Source organism: Anser anser, assembly GCF_964211835.1.
Source record: "Anser anser genome assembly, chromosome: 5".
NCBI lineage: Eukaryota > Metazoa > Chordata > Aves > Anseriformes > Anatidae > Anser > Anser anser.
Window position 1 is genome coordinate 31302862 of NC_139725.1, and position 16960 is coordinate 31319821.

At 44.5% G+C, this 16960-nt stretch overlaps 1 protein-coding gene across 22 annotated transcripts in view; it reads left to right on the forward strand.

The window, feature by feature from the left end:
* The window catches only part of RGS6 (regulator of G protein signaling 6), a 278204-nt gene that overhangs the window by 218115 nt on the left and 43129 nt on the right, over positions 1 to 16960 (forward strand). For all 22 annotated transcript variants that reach the window (XM_083839322.1, XM_083839323.1, XM_083839327.1 and 19 more), the window contains 4 exons: positions 747 to 808; positions 4603 to 4713; positions 8005 to 8130; positions 15311 to 15497. In XM_083839322.1, the coding sequence (XP_083695448.1) occupies positions 747 to 808; positions 4603 to 4713; positions 8005 to 8130; positions 15311 to 15497 (486 nt within the window). The remainder of the gene's footprint in view (positions 1 to 746; positions 809 to 4602; positions 4714 to 8004; positions 8131 to 15310; positions 15498 to 16960) is intronic.

Below are 16960 nucleotides of genomic sequence, written 5' to 3' on the forward strand. Positions count from 1 at the left end.
AAAGCACAGGCTGGGGGTGGGCAAGGTAAAGCATCTTTCAGTGTGTGACTGTTACAGGCTGTACTGTCGAAGCTTTCGGGGAACTGGGAAAAATCACTGTGAAGAATGAAAACTGAGAATCACTCTGAGGAACGGCCAGCCAACTTGTGTGTTCTTGCCCCTTGTCAGGGAGCTCTTCCTCAAAATTGCTTTACTGAAGCAAACAGCACTCACTGAACTATGGACAAGATTCGATGGGTCAGCATTTTAGTAAAGGCAGCGTTAGACGTGTTTCTTAGGCTGCCAGTTTTAGGGTCATCTTCTGAACTAAGTCTGAACACTACATTTCTTGAGCTTTTTCCATTGTAGGCAATGTAGGCTGCAGAGCACTGTGAAGAACTATTTTATAGCACAGTACAGGTGTACTGTAAAACCATGACTTTCTTGGTTAGAGAGATGAAAGTGTCTCGTATAAAATGAGGATCACATTGCACCCTGAGTTATCTAGGAACCTCAGCTCCAGCTATGTGCCTTTCCTACTTTTAAATATTTCTTGGGAAGCTCCCCTTAGGGACTTTGCCACGTGAAATGGAGCCTCCTCATGGAAGCAGCTAATAAGCTGCTTCTACTACCTAGGGAAGGGTCTCATTTCTTTCTGAGTTACTTTCAAGCTCTTTGGAATGAGAAATCAATAGCGTGTTGGGATATGATCAATGCATGCTGTGGAGCTCCTGGATTCTTAATGTCCTTGTCATCTCTCTCCTCAGATAACTTTTCTGAATCTGCAGATAGACAGGCATTGTTTAAAGATGTCCAAAGTAGCAGAAAGGTAAGTGTTGCTATTTTCATTATTTCCCATTACTTCCTCATCTCAAAACTGGCGTTTCCAGAAACAGCAAGTGGGCCGGAACACACAAAGGCTGGTCCCATTCCTGTGCAGCAAATCCTTCTCTCTCATTGCCCAACCATACTGCCTGTCTGCTGACCACTGACACTTGGCATTCACCCTTCTGCCACTGAAGGCAGAAAAAAATAGGTGAAAAATGAGTATGTTGTTGTACTGTAAAAGCAAAAGAAATGACTCACAAAAGAACCATTGCAGGGCTTTTGTTTCCCACTCCTTCACAAGCCTAGAGCTCATTTGCAGAAAAGTCTTTCCTCTTTTGGTTTAAAAACATCCATTTTTCCTTTGTGGGTTACCTCTGAATGTTCATCTCCTGTTAGACTGGTACCGTGTTTGCATCTTGCTGTGTGTGGTGTTTGTATGCATATTGGAGTTTATTCCTACTGGGGTTGTAGGGCCAGTTTCTGCTCTCACTTACTCACATGAAACCCTATGGAAAGTACTAGGTTTGTATCTGGACTTCCCAAGGTAGTGTTTTATAGAAGTAGATTTCTCACAGAGGCAAATCAAGGCACAATTTGGCTTGCAGAAAATTTAGTCCTGATAGGAAACTATGAACAAGTAAAGAACAAGCTCAAATTTAGCTTCCTGAGAATGACTGCTCCTTTACTCAGATAGATGTAAATTTTGCACATTTGCAGTAAAATCGTTGATACAAATATGGGGATCAGCACGGTTTTCAGTAACTGCTTTTAGAGTAAAACTGTCTTGAACATGATGGGTGTGATAAGGGCTGATTTCTTATGGAGAAATAACAGAAGATTTTTTATTTAAACAAATTAAAATGAGATTACCCTATAAAATTTTGTGCTCTGCCATGCCTGCTCCTGTAATTACGATGTGTACACTACACTAGGCAAATTACATAGCAAGAGCTCAACAGTAAGTTCCTAGTAGCTTATAAAGTTTAACAATTTAAATGAAAATTTATCCAGTTGAAAAGGAAATATTCAGAGGCTTCCTGAAATCCTGCATACGCTATTTTGTTCTATTGAATATAGCACATTCATATTTATGTTTTGGGCTTTCTGGTTGTGTTCTGATAAATTTTTCCTTTACCAAAAAATGTAATTTTTGTATTGAATTTACTTACATTGACCTTAATATACAGAGACTAATAATTTCCAGGCTGGTAATTTGCAAACAAGTGGTTGTGTTTCGCTTGAATTTTTTCTAGGTAGGTATTTTTTCAGTAAGATGGGCTCACTAAAAGTCATTGACTTCTGAACATCAGGTCCTGTCCACATAGCAGGACCGATATAACTTGAACCTGTTGTTCAAGTTATACTGACTTTACAAATGTCGATGACAAAAAAAAATCTATTAGTTTTCAATAAAACTGGACAAAAAACAATTGTCCTGGTCTGGAAGGGCTTAGGGCTCTTTGTGCAGTGGCTGTGGGTGGCAGCAATGCTGGAGGGTCCCAGGCTGTAGTGTTGCAGGGCTTGGCATGAGAAGCAGCAGGGAGGGCAACCTGGAGATGGGTGGTCAAGGAGCAGGAGGGAAGGGATGGGAATGGGCTGATGGGTCAAGAGGCTCAGCAGTGGTGGGGATGGGTGGGGGGAAATGAGTTCAGACGGCCTAAGTTGATCTGTTGCCTGAAATGAAACCTGTGTGGCCTGAAAGCTGCATGTAAAACATTGAATGCACACTCCATGAGCATATCTGTCGAATAAGGAGGTGCTGTTACTAGTTAAGGCACTTTTCAGGCTGGGCTCAGCTTTTGGGCCAGAGGCATCCCTCACCTGCTCCAGGCACCTGGGAAACAGTTCATCTTTCTTCCACATCCTTTCTCCCGACTTGGGAGACCTGGATGCTGTCAGTTGTAGGATTTGGCAATGAGATTTGACAACTCTTGAGCAAAACTGAATAAATTCTACCTACTATTTTCCTTGACTGCATCGGGTAGTGTTGATGCAATCCCAATACACGAGGCGTTATAGAAATGGCTGGGAAAACCTGAGCATCTTCCTACCGGAAGTAATCTCAGCTCCCTGGTTGAAAATCTGTCACAAATCCGTGTTAACTCTCATAGTTTCCCAAAATTATTGTGAGGGCTCAGCAGGGCCCCCTGATTGCGAGGCTGTCAGGTTCCCAGTGCAAGCTCTGCACCCTTCAGCGAACTCTTAACCACCATCTCTTCTGCCAGAATTACATTGCAGCACCTGAAAGGCCAAAAGTCCAGGTTTGCATTTTGGCAGAAATGCTTTCCCGTAGGATTCCCACTGTAGCCTCGTTTAGACAACGAGACAATGATTCAGCTGCTGTCATTATACTGAATCAGCAAAATGTGTTCAGCAAATCCTCCCTTGTCTCATTTAATGTAGCTTTTTTTTCCCCTTTAATTTTTGCTGGTACTTTTCTTAGCACCTCTGATGCTGCCTGATTATTTTATTAGGAGCAATTCAAAATTTCGCAGCAGATACCTCCTGGTTGATCCTTTTTGTTGTTGTTTTTTTTTTTTTAAACCAACCCTCTCTCTCATTGATGTGTCAGGAATTGCTGCTCCCTGAAATTGGACGCTGCTCTCTCCTCCAACCCTTGACCCACAGCAGTCATGAAATGTAATTAATGAAATGAGATGAGACAGCCCTGAGTGCCCTGAGGGGCAACGGGAACCTGCTGTGGTTACAAAAGTGTATGATTTTAATGCCTCATGATACGAGTTAGGACAAACAAAAAGAAGTAATTACTGCAGAACAGGTCAGGGAAACTTTCTGCCTTTTGTGGCCCTTTGTTTCACAGGGTCTTTTCGTGCTCTTGCCTTTTTGAGATGTGGAAGACCAGAGGTAAAGTGACCATGGACAATCACAGTGAAAGTAGATTAGTTGTTCAGTATGGTGCGACTCAATTAACTTATTTAATTAGTTGTCAGACAGAGACAGAAAAATGAAAAAGTGCCTCGGAGTATTTCACATGTAGACAAGGACAAATTTCTTTTGATTCTTTCATGTATGCCATCTACCTTTTGTAAAATTGCCCCCAGGTCCCAACCCCAGTGGAATGCCCGAGTCGCCTGTGCAAGCACAGCCTTTTTCCCAGGAAGCTCTTAGGATTAGAGCCTGTATTTCTTATCTAACTAGGCACGAAGCAAACCTAGTGTAAATGCTAGGTGGTTTTCCAATATCTATATAATTTACTACATGTTTAAATTAATTATTGTAAACTACCATTGAAGTATATTGCAATAGAGTTTTTATGCTAAATAGTATAACAACATGACAAAACAGCCTATAGGCTGAAGATCTGACACTCAGGACTGTGATCCTTCACAGGTGTATGTGTATTCTTACCTACAGTGCGTGACACTATTTTGATGAGTTATTCACAATGCATAAAGTTAAGTGGGTGCAGAAGTCTTTGCAAAAAAACAAAAGGGCAAGAGGCAGTAGCAGCATGCAACAAGTGAAGAGGAGGACACATTCTTCGTAGTCACGTTGCTCCCTGCACAAAGTCCTAACATATCAATTCAGTTGCTGCCACATCAGGCTTCTTGTCAGCATCTTGATGGAGCCAAGCTTGAGGAAAATGCTGTAGTGAAATGGTGGGTGAAATCCTTGCATGCACCCTCCCTGGGAAAAGGGAATCCTGTGGGTGCTGAGAAACGGAATGGTCCAAACAAGGAAAAACAAAACAAAACAAAACAAAAAAAAAATCTATAGCTCTGATGTGTGACTGAGTATTCAGGCACTGATTTTTATTTTTTTTCAATATGTCAGTTTAATAGCCTACACAGAGCAGTATGTGGAATATGACCCCTTTATAACTCCTGCTGAGCCTTCCAATCCCTGGATAAGTGATGATGCAGCCTTGTGGGACATTGAAATGAGGTAAGAATTGGCAGTTTTAAGTAATATTAGAGTTGTCTTGCAATTTTATTTGTATGCTCTTCCCACAGGATAGGAAGTTGGACATCTGTAACTTCACCAGATACTCACATAGCTCAAGTTTAAACAGAAGCTTATACTCTATTACTTCTTCAATGGATTATACAGCCCTTCCGCTTCCATGTGACTTGGTGTGCGTTACTCTGTAAGTCAGGTAATGGGTATTCTCATACCCATCAAGGACGTGCAGGGACTCAACCCTGAGAGCCCACAGATACACAATACTGCTCAGAGATACTTGTTCCAGCACACCTCCTGGGACCCTTGAGAGCCAGCTGTCAGCTCCTCCCCAAGTCCTGGGACCCCATGCAAGACGCCACTGGCAGGACAGGATGCGTTGGAGTAGTGGCCCTACCCACTGCACAGAGGTAGGTTAGGCACAGGAGCCGGATCAGTGCAGCTCACACATAAAGTATGAGACTTGGCAGGTCAGAACGGTAATAGATTGACAAAGTGAGTTTGGGCCTCACCTCACCTTAGTGAACAAACTGGCTTGTCTCTGTTGTGGTGTGTAGTGTAGGAGATGAAAAGGAGGAGGAAAGAGTGTAAGACCTCCAATGCATTGCACCTCAGAGAGTTTCTCCGAAAAACAAAACATCCACAGTGCTGTGATTTAGATCTCCTTTTGCTCATGCGATGCTATTGCAAGAGAAACCCAGCCAGCATCTCTGCCTCTTGCCATCAGTAGCTATCTGCAGCCCTTGTAGCAGGACTGGAATTGTCCCGTCTGCTTCTATGTCTAGCAGCTATATGACAGCAGACTTGGATGAAACTTAAGGTTTGTCAAAGCCTAACTGATCTATTGGGTTAGCATGGGTAAGGTCTACCCGTTTTTGTGTCCAGCAGCATGCAAGAGAACAGCGTACCTGAAAAGCACTACCTGCTTTCTTTTGATTCAGGATAGTGCTTGCTTATGGTTTCTTTGGCCTTTAGCATAAGCCTAAAGCAAGATGAGCTCTGGGTGTGTAGCAAGATGCTGTGATTCACCACGCTCCCTATCACCTTTGCTGCTCACTCACGCATCCTTTGGCTGGCTACTGCAAGTGCTCAGCAGCTTCTCCTGCTGTTGAGCTGCCATTGTTGAACTGAACTGGGAGCTCCCTTTAGCAAATCTTTGAAAATACCAAATCTAATTCTCTCTGTACTTGAATAATAATGTAAATTTTAAGATGCTTATAGCCTAAGGGAGCCAATTCATAGTGAATCGATGTTCCAGGAAAAGGGCAAGTTATTTCTCTGTGTAAAACCCATGTGATCTGGGATGTGAAAGGTGTTGTCACCTGCTTCTTTGAAGGTCACAGAAGTTGGTAATCAATTCCCTAATCTATGCCTCCTTTCACATAAATTCAGTATTTTGGATTTCCTTTTCAGTCAGTTTCTCTCATTTTCTCCATCCTCCCTAGCAGGGTTAGAAACAGATACAACTCGAGCAAAATACTTCTCTGGAGGAACCCTACCTACAAGGTAATCCAGGCATCCATTACTTCCGGGTCTTTTGAGGTAGCCAGAAATCCCAGAAAATATTTTTGTGTCCCTGAGGAATACAATTTACCCGGTGTCATGACCTTTGTGGGAATATAAAGTAGATGCTTGGTTTCTGCTATGATTTCAGAGTTAAGGAAGATGATTCTCCTGCTGATGAAAAGAGAAAATATATTGTTGAGAGACAGGAGAACAAACATCTCTATATTTCTATTTTATTTCCTATTGTAAGAGACCTCCATGCATCTGCATCTAGTTACAACTTGCATGAATAATTAAATGGTCCCCAGGAGCTGTGGTAGCCCTTGTGCTGCCTGCAAGGCTGTTTCCTTAGTGAGGAGGGCAGAGCCCTCGTTCAGGAGCACAAAACCCCTCTCCCTTCTGATGGCAAAGGCAGCTTCTGAGCAGGGAGAGCTCTGTGCCACTGCAGTTTATCCTTCATGGCACTGGGGAAATGCCTTGGAAAGCCTTCGGATTTAGACAGCACTTTGGCCTTTTCAGTTTATGCAGTGGCAAGCAGAGCAGCTGCTGATCCCTGTGTTCAGCAGGAAATTCCCTGGACTCGGCTGGTGCGTAGCTGTGCAGCAGCGCGGCTCTCGTGTCCCCATGTCCAGGCTGGCTCATGCAGGAGAGGAGGAGCCAGCCCCGGCGCTCTGTGCCTCGAGTGAGGACGTGCCCATCAATGTTGCTTAGTCTTTATACCGAGAGGAAATCAAAGTGGGCATTTTATTTACCCCTGTGGCTTATTTGTCTTCAGCACAGATCGCCACCGTCCCTTAAGGCTCCAGGATTAGGAATCACTGTGGACATGACAAGACATGCAGTTTAATAGATACATACTGTTTACAATGGCTCCACTGTCACAAATGTGAGCAGCTGAGCTGTGTTTTAATGGTTGTCTCATAGTATGACGCCATCATACCAGAAGCTTTCAAACACTTTGTGAATCCAGATTGCACTCTGATGCAGACTGTCTTGTAGGATCCTCATTGTGATTCCCAGGCACTGCCTCTCCCCATAGGCATCTCTGCAACATGTCTGGCAATCCAAACAACAGCTTATGTAAGTGGGGTTGTATTAAGAAATAATGTAGCAGAAAGGTTGTGAGTCATTTTGGGTGCCTCCGCATCTCAGTGTCCCAGCTGAGACACAAAATGGTGTCTGATTATCATGGAGGGGAGGACGGGGGTGCTTTTTAGTCTTGGAGACTCAGGCATCCAAAAATCAGAGGCACTGAAAAATAAAAGACCACAAACCAGTAATCATTTTTAGAACTCTTGTCCTCTCTGCTTCTTAGTGAAACTGCTTTTTTAATGCAAATGTGCAACTGAAAATCTGAAGCCAGTTCCAAGTGACCAGCCAGTGCTGTGTGGGGCACAAGGAGATGCTCTGGAGCTCGCCAATGGCCCAGAGAGCACTGCTGGCAAATTTCTGCTTCGACATAGAAGAAATTGTTCTTTATGTGAAACGTACAGGAAATGTCACTGAAAATAATATCATTCACTGTCTCTCTCGTTTTGCCATATAAGCAGCACCCAGATAACACAATTGCATTAACCCATGACCTTTATAGCTTCTTTTTGTATGTTATTTGCTAACTTGTATTTCTACAAAATCTTGAGGAAAAAGCCACTACCATCTCCTTGTCTGATAATCTTCTTCCCTTTGCTGCTTAGCAGAAACAGCAGCAGCTGCTTGGACAGCAGGCAGAAATGCACATTCCATCTGTTTTTCCCTTCTCTCTACAAACAGCAAAGAACCTAGTCAGCAGCGTGTGAAAAGATGGGGTTTCTCCATGGATGAGGTGCTGAAGGACCCAGTAGGACGAGACCAGTTCCTTCGCTTCCTGGAATCAGAATTCAGCTCAGAAAACCTCAGGTGAAACCTTTTCTAACTTAAACTAAATAAATGGGGCTAATCATAATGTCTTGTGTGGGTGAAATGCTAGAAGATGCAGCCCCTCCATCCTTGTCGGTAACACTGTTTTAAACCCAATATCTGGCCCTAGCATATAGCTCTAAAATACAGCCCCACTGAAGAATTAATAACTAAAACTATTGGAAGCACCAACAGCACACTTTGGTGTAGCAGAGTATGCATGTCTCTTTAGTCCTTCCAGATGCAAAACTAGGTGCTAAACTCACACCTAACCTGTGTCTTAGGATTCACCAGTGAACCCCATGTAACCCAGAACTAACACAGTAAGGCATTTTCCCTTACTGATGCCAGGTATCTCCTCATGTTGACAGACAAAGAGAGGTCCAGCTAGATACCCCTATAGATCCTTAGATAATCCCACAGCCCTACCTACGTACAGCCACCTGGCTGGTGGTTGGCACGGGGCAGACTGCAGCCACTGACCTGTGCTGAAGGCTGAGGGTTTGAGTTGGCGGTATGGTGTCAGTGTGTCTTGTGCTTGTGGGATCCTTACCATTTCCCCTTAACTGAAGTACAGCAGGCCAGAGGCGCTTCATAGATGTCTGCAGTGGTCTTCACCTGCACTTTGTTAGTCTGGGAGACAGGGAAGGGCCCAGTCGCAATGTCATTTGACTGCCCTAGATACTGCAGTGTCCAGTAAAAAACACTATTTTACACAGCCTGAGTTGAATCACTGAGGCCATGTTGTGGTGCTCTGGTGCCATCTGTGCACACGGATGGGCAGATGGCCCAGTGAGGGCCCAGTCCCGTTCCAGTAGGCCCAGTGCTCGTTGGCAAACAAACAACGAGTGGGCTCGTTGGCAAACACAGCCAGAGCACTCCCAGTTCCACTTAGCGGAATCAGAATCATGCTCAGGCAATGGAGGAAATCTGCTATCAGCTAAACATGCAGTCAGTCGGGTTTTGTGCCTTTGCTGTAATGAGGTTTGATGCTGTTCTCACTTTATACACCAGCTAAGAACTTGAATGAACAGGCTTTCAGTTTATGTTTTGTTTAACTTCTTTCACTTCAACAATCATATGCATTAGTAAAGCATGTGAACAATTGCCATTTTATTGCAGTCTGCTAGCCTGTGAGATCTGAAAGTGAAATTCCCCAGAAAGTGACTTTAAATGACATTGGAACTGACTGTCATATTTATCCTACTTGCTTGCCCAGGGAGAAATACGGAAAGCATGCCAGTCACAAAACAATGAAAAATCAATGCACTTTAATGTTTGTCATTTTTAAAAACCCAAAAGTTACTTTGAAGATAAACAAGGGAGTGTTATGAAATTACATAAATGAACTTGACATTGTGTTGCTGAACAGGTACTGAACTTGCATAAACTTACTGCACTTATGTACAGAGGTGCTCATTTGCAATTAAATCATAGTGATGAAGTGCAAAATTAAGATACTGTATTGAAATTCTCCTCAAATGGTTTTTCTGAAATATATGTGGGGTTGCACTAATGAAATCTATCAGGTTTTACCGCTGGCGGGTGTCCCCCAGGCTCATCCTACTCAAACAAATGGAGAAATTTTCATTATTACAAAGTAAGCATTTGCCTTTTGCGGTCAATCAGAGCTGTTCCTCCTGCATATGTGCATTCTTTTTGGTTATGAGAAAGCTTGTAGCAATGGGAGGCTGCAAATTAGTGGGCTGTGATAAAGAGGTTAAATCCCACATCCTTTTTGGAAGATTCTGGTATCATTATTAGTTAATATGGTACCATTACAATCATTCTTATGGTATCATTATCGTGGTGTTGGCTAATGTGGTGTCATTATGACCTAATACGGGATCAGTATTAGCAAACCTGCTTAGGGCTGTAAATAATAATTAACAGGACGTAAAGGCACAAGTAGTCATAAAGTAAACTGGAGTCGGATGGATTGTTAACAGTGTTGAGAAGCAAAAGGTGGCTCCCTAAGGCCCAGGTGTGGCAGAGAAAGCTCCTGAATTCCTATTAAGAGTGTGTAGTAGAAAGGAAAATAACTGCTGGATGCTTAAACATGCAAGTAAGGTTTAAGTTATGCCCAACAGCAAGGCTGGGATATATCTCACCTGAGTAGTCAGCTTGGAAGCATATGTCTTCTTCTACACCATCCACTACCAAGTCTCCTTCTTGAGTGAGAGAAGAGAAGCTGAAGAGAAGTCAGTGAATTACCAGGGAAAGATTTGTTTAATCTTAAAGTGGAAACAAAATGATAAGCAACTAAATTACACTGTAAAGCACCCATCCTTTTCCACCATCTATAAGCCTGAGACTAATCGAAATGAAAATGTCTGTATGGCAGGCGTCTATAGTTAAGGGCGATGCATCCCACCCAAACTCTTGGAAGCTGTGAGGAACTTTCTGAGGGCACATTTTCAGAGGGCATATTTTCTTGCTGGAAAATTTACTTTTGGACCTTCCTCCCAGTAACTATCCAGAAATGTGGGAATTGGCGCAGTGGCGACATACTATTTCTTGGGAATGTCAGGAGGATCTTCATTAATGTTGGCAGCAGTCCTGTAGGCCACTGTGCTATCCTCAAGACAGATCTGTGGAAGTGGTTGCTGGAAAACCTAGAAATTTGTGGTAGTGCTAGAAAAGAGATTTCAGAAAGTATGCAACTGAGAGTGTCTTGAATGAATTCAGTGGTGTAGCAAAGGGACCAAATTTTGCTTTTATTCCCAGTGGTGCGAGTCCAAAATCACAGCCTTGATTGTGGTGGGGTATTTCCATATCTTCGTAGCCAAGAAAAATTGTTCTTGGTAGGGGTCTCGAGAGAGGCACTGCCTGAGATAGCAGCAGACTCGACTCAGTGACCTCCCAGGTCTCTTTCCAGCTGTGTTTCTGTGTTCTAATAAACTTGCAGGATCATGTCCACCAGTCTCCTGGGCTTGGCTGAGCCCTGCAACTTACTTAGTTACTGGCTGTCCATTATTTATGTGAGAGCAGGAAAGTCAGGCAGTTGGATATTTTATGTTCTGTTTTTATTTTAACTCTTTTTCTTGCTCTCTTCTCCGTCTCTATTGCCATCTTTCATCTACAATGTGTTTTGCCTCTGTTGATTTTTGAAGTACCCAAACTATAGCAAAGAAAATGCCAAGCTTCAATTAAAAAAAAAAAAAAAGCCAACAGAGAGTTCTATACATCTTTTATGACCTGGAAATCTCCTGAGACACCTTGAGATAGCTGAGATGTTCATCTAACTGGTGGATTGATTTTTTCCAGCTTCAAAGAGTGTCAGCTGGAAAGAGAAAGCTAGGTGGGAATATGGGACATGCTAATTTTACCCAAAGGGAAAGGAGACTGCACACCTGTTTATAGGCCCAAACAGAGAACACATGGTCCTTTATAGGATGTACTGCGGAGCCTGCAATATAGCAGCGCAGGCGGTTTGCGTGTTATTGTGAACATATGTTGCACATGGAGTTAGCTGGGAAACAATTTTATCTGCAGAAAGCGTTTATATCTTATATGACACCTAATGGCTGAAACTTGTTGCCAGATTTTTTTTTTCTTTAGTTTTCATCAGGAAATGAAATTTTGAGACACTGTGGAAAGAAGACCTAGGAAGACAAAAAATTAAAAAAAAAAAAAAAAAGAACCCCAAGCCTTCTCCAAACCTTCTCCAAACCCAAACCGGTTATGCAGAGAGTTTGTAACCGCTCCGAAAGCCGTCCCAGGCGCTCGCTGTAGGGTGAGTTCAGGTGGGCTGCGCTCGCTGCCTGCACCCGCTGCCGGTGGTGCCCGGGGAGCGGAGCCTCGGTCCCCGCCGGCCGCCAGGCGGCACGGGCGCTCCACGGCCGAGGGGAAGCGGCCACGGTGCGAGCAGCTTTCCCGCTGCTCTGCCCCGGGAAGTCGCGCGTACTCGGCTGGGAGGCAGGAGCGAGGTGGCCGCATCTCTCCGCGCCGGCTGTCGCTCGCGAGCGTTTGCTTCTTGTGCGCTGCGCGGTTTCATTCGCGTCTTGGCAGGCATCCCGAAGTGTGAGAGCCGTGAGATCCCTGCGTTTGGAGAGCCGGGTCCTCACCCGGAAAACAAAAAGGCAGCAGTACGAGGAGCTTGCTGTTTGGAAGTGGGGTGCACAGCCTCACTAGGAGGAGGGGGAGGCAGCTGGGCAGCAGGCAGCTTGCTCTCCTTCGCCCCGGCTCTGCAGTCTGCTTGGACATGCTGCAGCAGCGAGGGCCCAAGGCTCCGCTGGCTACTAGCACACAGCCCCACTACCTACCCCCAGCGCTGATGAGGACAGGTCTCAGCCACCCTACGCTCACCATGCTGAGGATCTGGCCATCAAGCTGTACAAGGGTGTCAGCGCCTCCCCTGTCTGAACCTCCTGTTGATCTGTGCTTATTGCCTACCTACATTCCCCCCCCCCAGCTGTGCAGTTAAAATGATGGTTTTTCTCTTACTGAAGTGAAGTGAGAACAACGTTGTGAAACGTGAGAGATGTGAGACAGGCTACTGAGGCAAGGAGAGGGGAGTGTGGTCACAGTTCAAACTGCCAGTTACTCAGTGACTTTGCTGTAAAACCAGGGGTGTCGCATCCCGCCCCAGGATGGGGTCACAACTCTGTCCTAATGTTGACAGTCTCTTCTCAGTTTCCAGAGTCATCGATATTTTGTGTCTTACCGGGTTTTAAAATTTGTTTTTGTTTTGCACCATACCTCAGGAGCAGCCCCGGTGCTTCCCCAGCAGTCTTTTTGCCAAGGGCCATCTGCAAACTGCCCACAGTGATGGAGCACCCCTGCAGCACCCCACGGAGAGGCAGAGCAGGCAGGAGGCTCAGGAGCTCTCTGAGCCTTAAGGAGGCTGCATGGGATAAAGCACCATTACAGGAAATCTCCTGCAAGTGACAGCAGCTTAATTACATGCTGGATGGGGCTAGAATGCTTTGTGCCTCTGACAACGGTTTGGAATGCCGTATTGTCAGCCTTCTCCAGCTCTAATGTGCTGCTGTGTAAAGGGCAGAGAGCCTGGGATCAATGCTGCCTTCCATTCGGCGCACACAGCTCCATGCTGGTCCTGCTCTCCCCAGGACACCTGCAGGGAGGATGCGGGCAGGCATCTCCCTCTTCCCCTGCACGAGGTGACTGCTGCAGATCAGCCCCGGCGCCTCCCAGGGGAAAGGGGGAGCCAGTGCAAACTGCACATGAGCCTGGGGCTGTGCTTGTGCTCCAAAATTTGCAGGACTGACTGAGGGAGTGCGTTTGCACTTTGAACACAAATTCCAGGGCAGCTGTTGGTGTGTCTGCATCCTTCCCAGGCAGAAATACCCACTGCTCCCTTGAAAATGCTCTAGAAATCTCATAGGAGCTCAGCTTATGCATGGGGTTTGGGGTGGTTTCTCCTGGCAGAGAATTTGCCTGGGAGTTGTGGCTGTGGGGCTGGGTACCCCTCTTTGATGTTCCTTGATTTCCAGATACCAGCTCTAGTGAACAGCTTTGAAATTTTTACCGAGACAAAACTCCCCTTTGGCTTGAAGAGGCCATCCAGCCTTGGGCACGAATTCACAATTGCTTGCAGTAGGAAGAGCTCGTTCTTGTTAGCGTCAGGTTGGTTTGGTTGGGTGGTTTTCAGATTGAGCCAAGTGGTTATTAAAATGGATGGTGCTCCTGTGCTGGCAAGCTGTCACCTCGCGGCGCGCCCACTTCTCCTGCAAGCATGCTTTGCCTGCCCGCCTCCCAGGCTCCCGGGGCAGAAGATACGCCAGCAGAAAATTTTCTGTCTAGCCAAGTGTTTGTCTGAAGTGTCCCAGCTACTCTGGGTTGATTAGCATCTTTCTTCTCCATGCCTTTTCTGCGTTCGCTTGTTACCCTCACATCTGAAATTGAACGGTAAAATATTTGTAATGGAAAGACAGCCGCATACGGTGTCAGATTTTCACTGTGAGTGCCACTCTTTCGGTGAGCATGTGATAGCTGGGGGTGTCATCTTGTTCAAATAATAAGGTATAGCAAGGCAGGACATCACATGCTCCAGGGATGGATTAAATACCTTGCCTGGGTGACAGAGAGGGACAGCAGTGACGGGGGAGTGCACAGGACAGGGCTGGTCTGACAGCAGCAGGGGTATCGCGAGCATCCTTGCCCCCACCACACAGCTGCTTCGCAGGGCAGGAGCAGGGGATGGGCAAGGAGGACTCAGCCTGGCCTTGCATGCAGTATTCATGTCATCAGTTGTTGTGGTTTTTTTTTCCCCCCAAACAGGCGCTTTCTATGTATAGCAGGTATGGGACGAGGCTAAACACATACCCGTGTTTCTGTGGCAGTTACACAGAGCACCAGGAAACCCTACCGGCAGCTGACCAGGGGACCAAAGCAGCACAGGAGCCACCACGCTGCTGGTTCCTCTGTCTGTCCTCGTTGCCAGTAAGGTTTTGCTTCAGAAGAGACAGTCTTGTCCTCCTACCAGCACTGGCCTCAGTGATAGCAAGGCTGGCACCATTATATAATTCGGGATGGGAAATTAGGCTTTTATTTCAAAGTTCAGCTGGTTTATTTAGTTGTCTCCCCTAATGACAAGTGGGGGACATGAATTTTCAAGGTTGTACAACTCTTTCCAATGCCCTGAACAAGCAGCAACCTTAGCTCTTCTTACAGAGCACAATGTCATGGGCATAACTGGGTTCTGTTTTCATCTCTTCCCATGGCATCCATCTGAATGCTGGTCAGTTTACAAGTCTCAAACAAAACAAAAGATTTCTCTAAGTGCCAGTGCTACTTCACCCTGGAAATGATATGAATATTAAGTTTGTTCTGCATTTTGCATCCCTGCCAGACAACAGATCCTGCAGGCAGAAATTACCAGCAGATTGCAGCGGGGCGGTAGGAGGCAGAGCCCACTCCAGCTGCATGAGCTCCGGAGGTTTCCTGTTTGTGTGCCTAATGTCACACTTCTGCAGGAATGGTTTGAATAAGAAATGTATCACTTCTTAAAGTCACTTTTCTGATCTTAGCCACACTGGTTTGGTGTAAAGTCTATCACACCTTCCCCTGAAATCATGCTAAAGGGAGAGTCTTCTGTGAATTCAGCTAGATACTGGGTTAGGCTTTGTCATTTGGGGCTCTGCCCAGGCTTATCCACAGTCTTACCTGTATCTCTCTTTTTTTTTTTCTCTCCACTTTCAATTTTTGTCCATTACAGGTTTTGGTTGGCTGTCCAAGATCTCAAAAAACAACCTCTACAGGATGTGACCACCAGAGTGGAGGAAATCTGGCAAGAGTTCCTAGCTCCTGGGGCCCAGAGTGCTATCAACCTGGATTCCCACAGCTATGAGAAAACAAGCCAAAATGTCAAAGACCCAGGGAGATACACATATGAAGACGCACAGGTTTGGTTTTGATTGTACAGAACTACTGCTAATAAAACTCTCAGTTTTACCGTGATATTCCACTATCACATTGTCACTGCTCACTTGTAAGAAAAAGGAGAGGCACAGTTGGAAGTGACTTTGAGGATATCTGTTCAAGCTGGGCAAATGATATTTTCTTTGAATCTATCAGTTATAACAGGCTAATGCTCCTCTGGGAACAAATGTTTGAAAATTTACAAGTCTGCAAGGCGCAGTGAGCTGGAGCCATGTCTCAAAGAAAGCAAAGATGAAAGAGTGCTATAAAGTTCAGTTGGGCTTTCTACTCCCTGTCACAACAGTCTGTCATATTTACAGAATGGCTGATATCATATAAAAATGCTGATTAATACTCTTGTTATATCATTTATTCCTTTATAACTAATTGTATCTCCCTAGCCAAACCCCAAATGCAGCATCTCAGTCCAACACAACTAGAAACTTGTCTAGCAGACTGCCTTAGAATAATGATAGGACAGTAAGCAATGCAGTGAGCTTAATCCTTCCCTCCTAAGGGCCCTAGATTTATCAGGGAAATTTTACAGATAAACTGTATACAGAAAATGCCTTTAGGAAAATAGATAATCTATGAAAAACTGCTACAAGCCAGGATAAAGCTGCATAACCTTCTGAAAAAGTAAAAATGTCATTTTATAAAGGCTAAAAAAGGAAAAAAGGAAGAAGGGATCATTTGGCAAATATTACTAGGGACAATTATAAGATATTCTCCTTAAAATATTTTTTATCAAAAGCATATAGTAAAACCAACAACAAATGAAAAGAATCCCTGTTCTTATATTTTCTTTAAATTTTCACTCAAAGGCAGTTCTTCAAAATACTCCACTAACAAAATATTTCCATCTCAGGGGAGATGTTGAGGACCATTTATACAAGGTTAGGTAATGAATTTTTCAAACCAGCAACAAATACTATATTTTCCTGAATGCAATCCTGCTCCTTGGGGCCCATGTAGAAGGAATGTACGCAAAGTCTCAAGGCAATCCCCTGTGAATATCAGGCAACGTAAATGTTCTTTTTAAAGCTGAGAAACACGGGAGTATAAAGACATTCTGGCTAAGATGTTGTGGGGTTTTGATTTTGTTTTTCCTTTTGCTTTGCTGTTGTAGTGAACTAGAACTGCAAATTTACATTATGTGAAAAAAATGGTAAAATGCAGACTAAAGAAGATAGGTGAATAATGGGGGAATTGATTAAATAGATAAGTAGAAGTACTGAGAATAAGATGGACGTTTAGACAATGAGTATTTAATCAGAAGAAGGCATTGAGGATTTAGGCTTGAACCTATCTGTTCACAATGTAATTGCCGTTCAAAGGGGAGTTGATGAAATCACACCAGAGCTCTTGCAGTTTGACTGCAATTTTAGCTCCTTGGGTTAATTTTATTTCAGAGGATTTTTATGCTGACTGATGTCTTCAACTCATC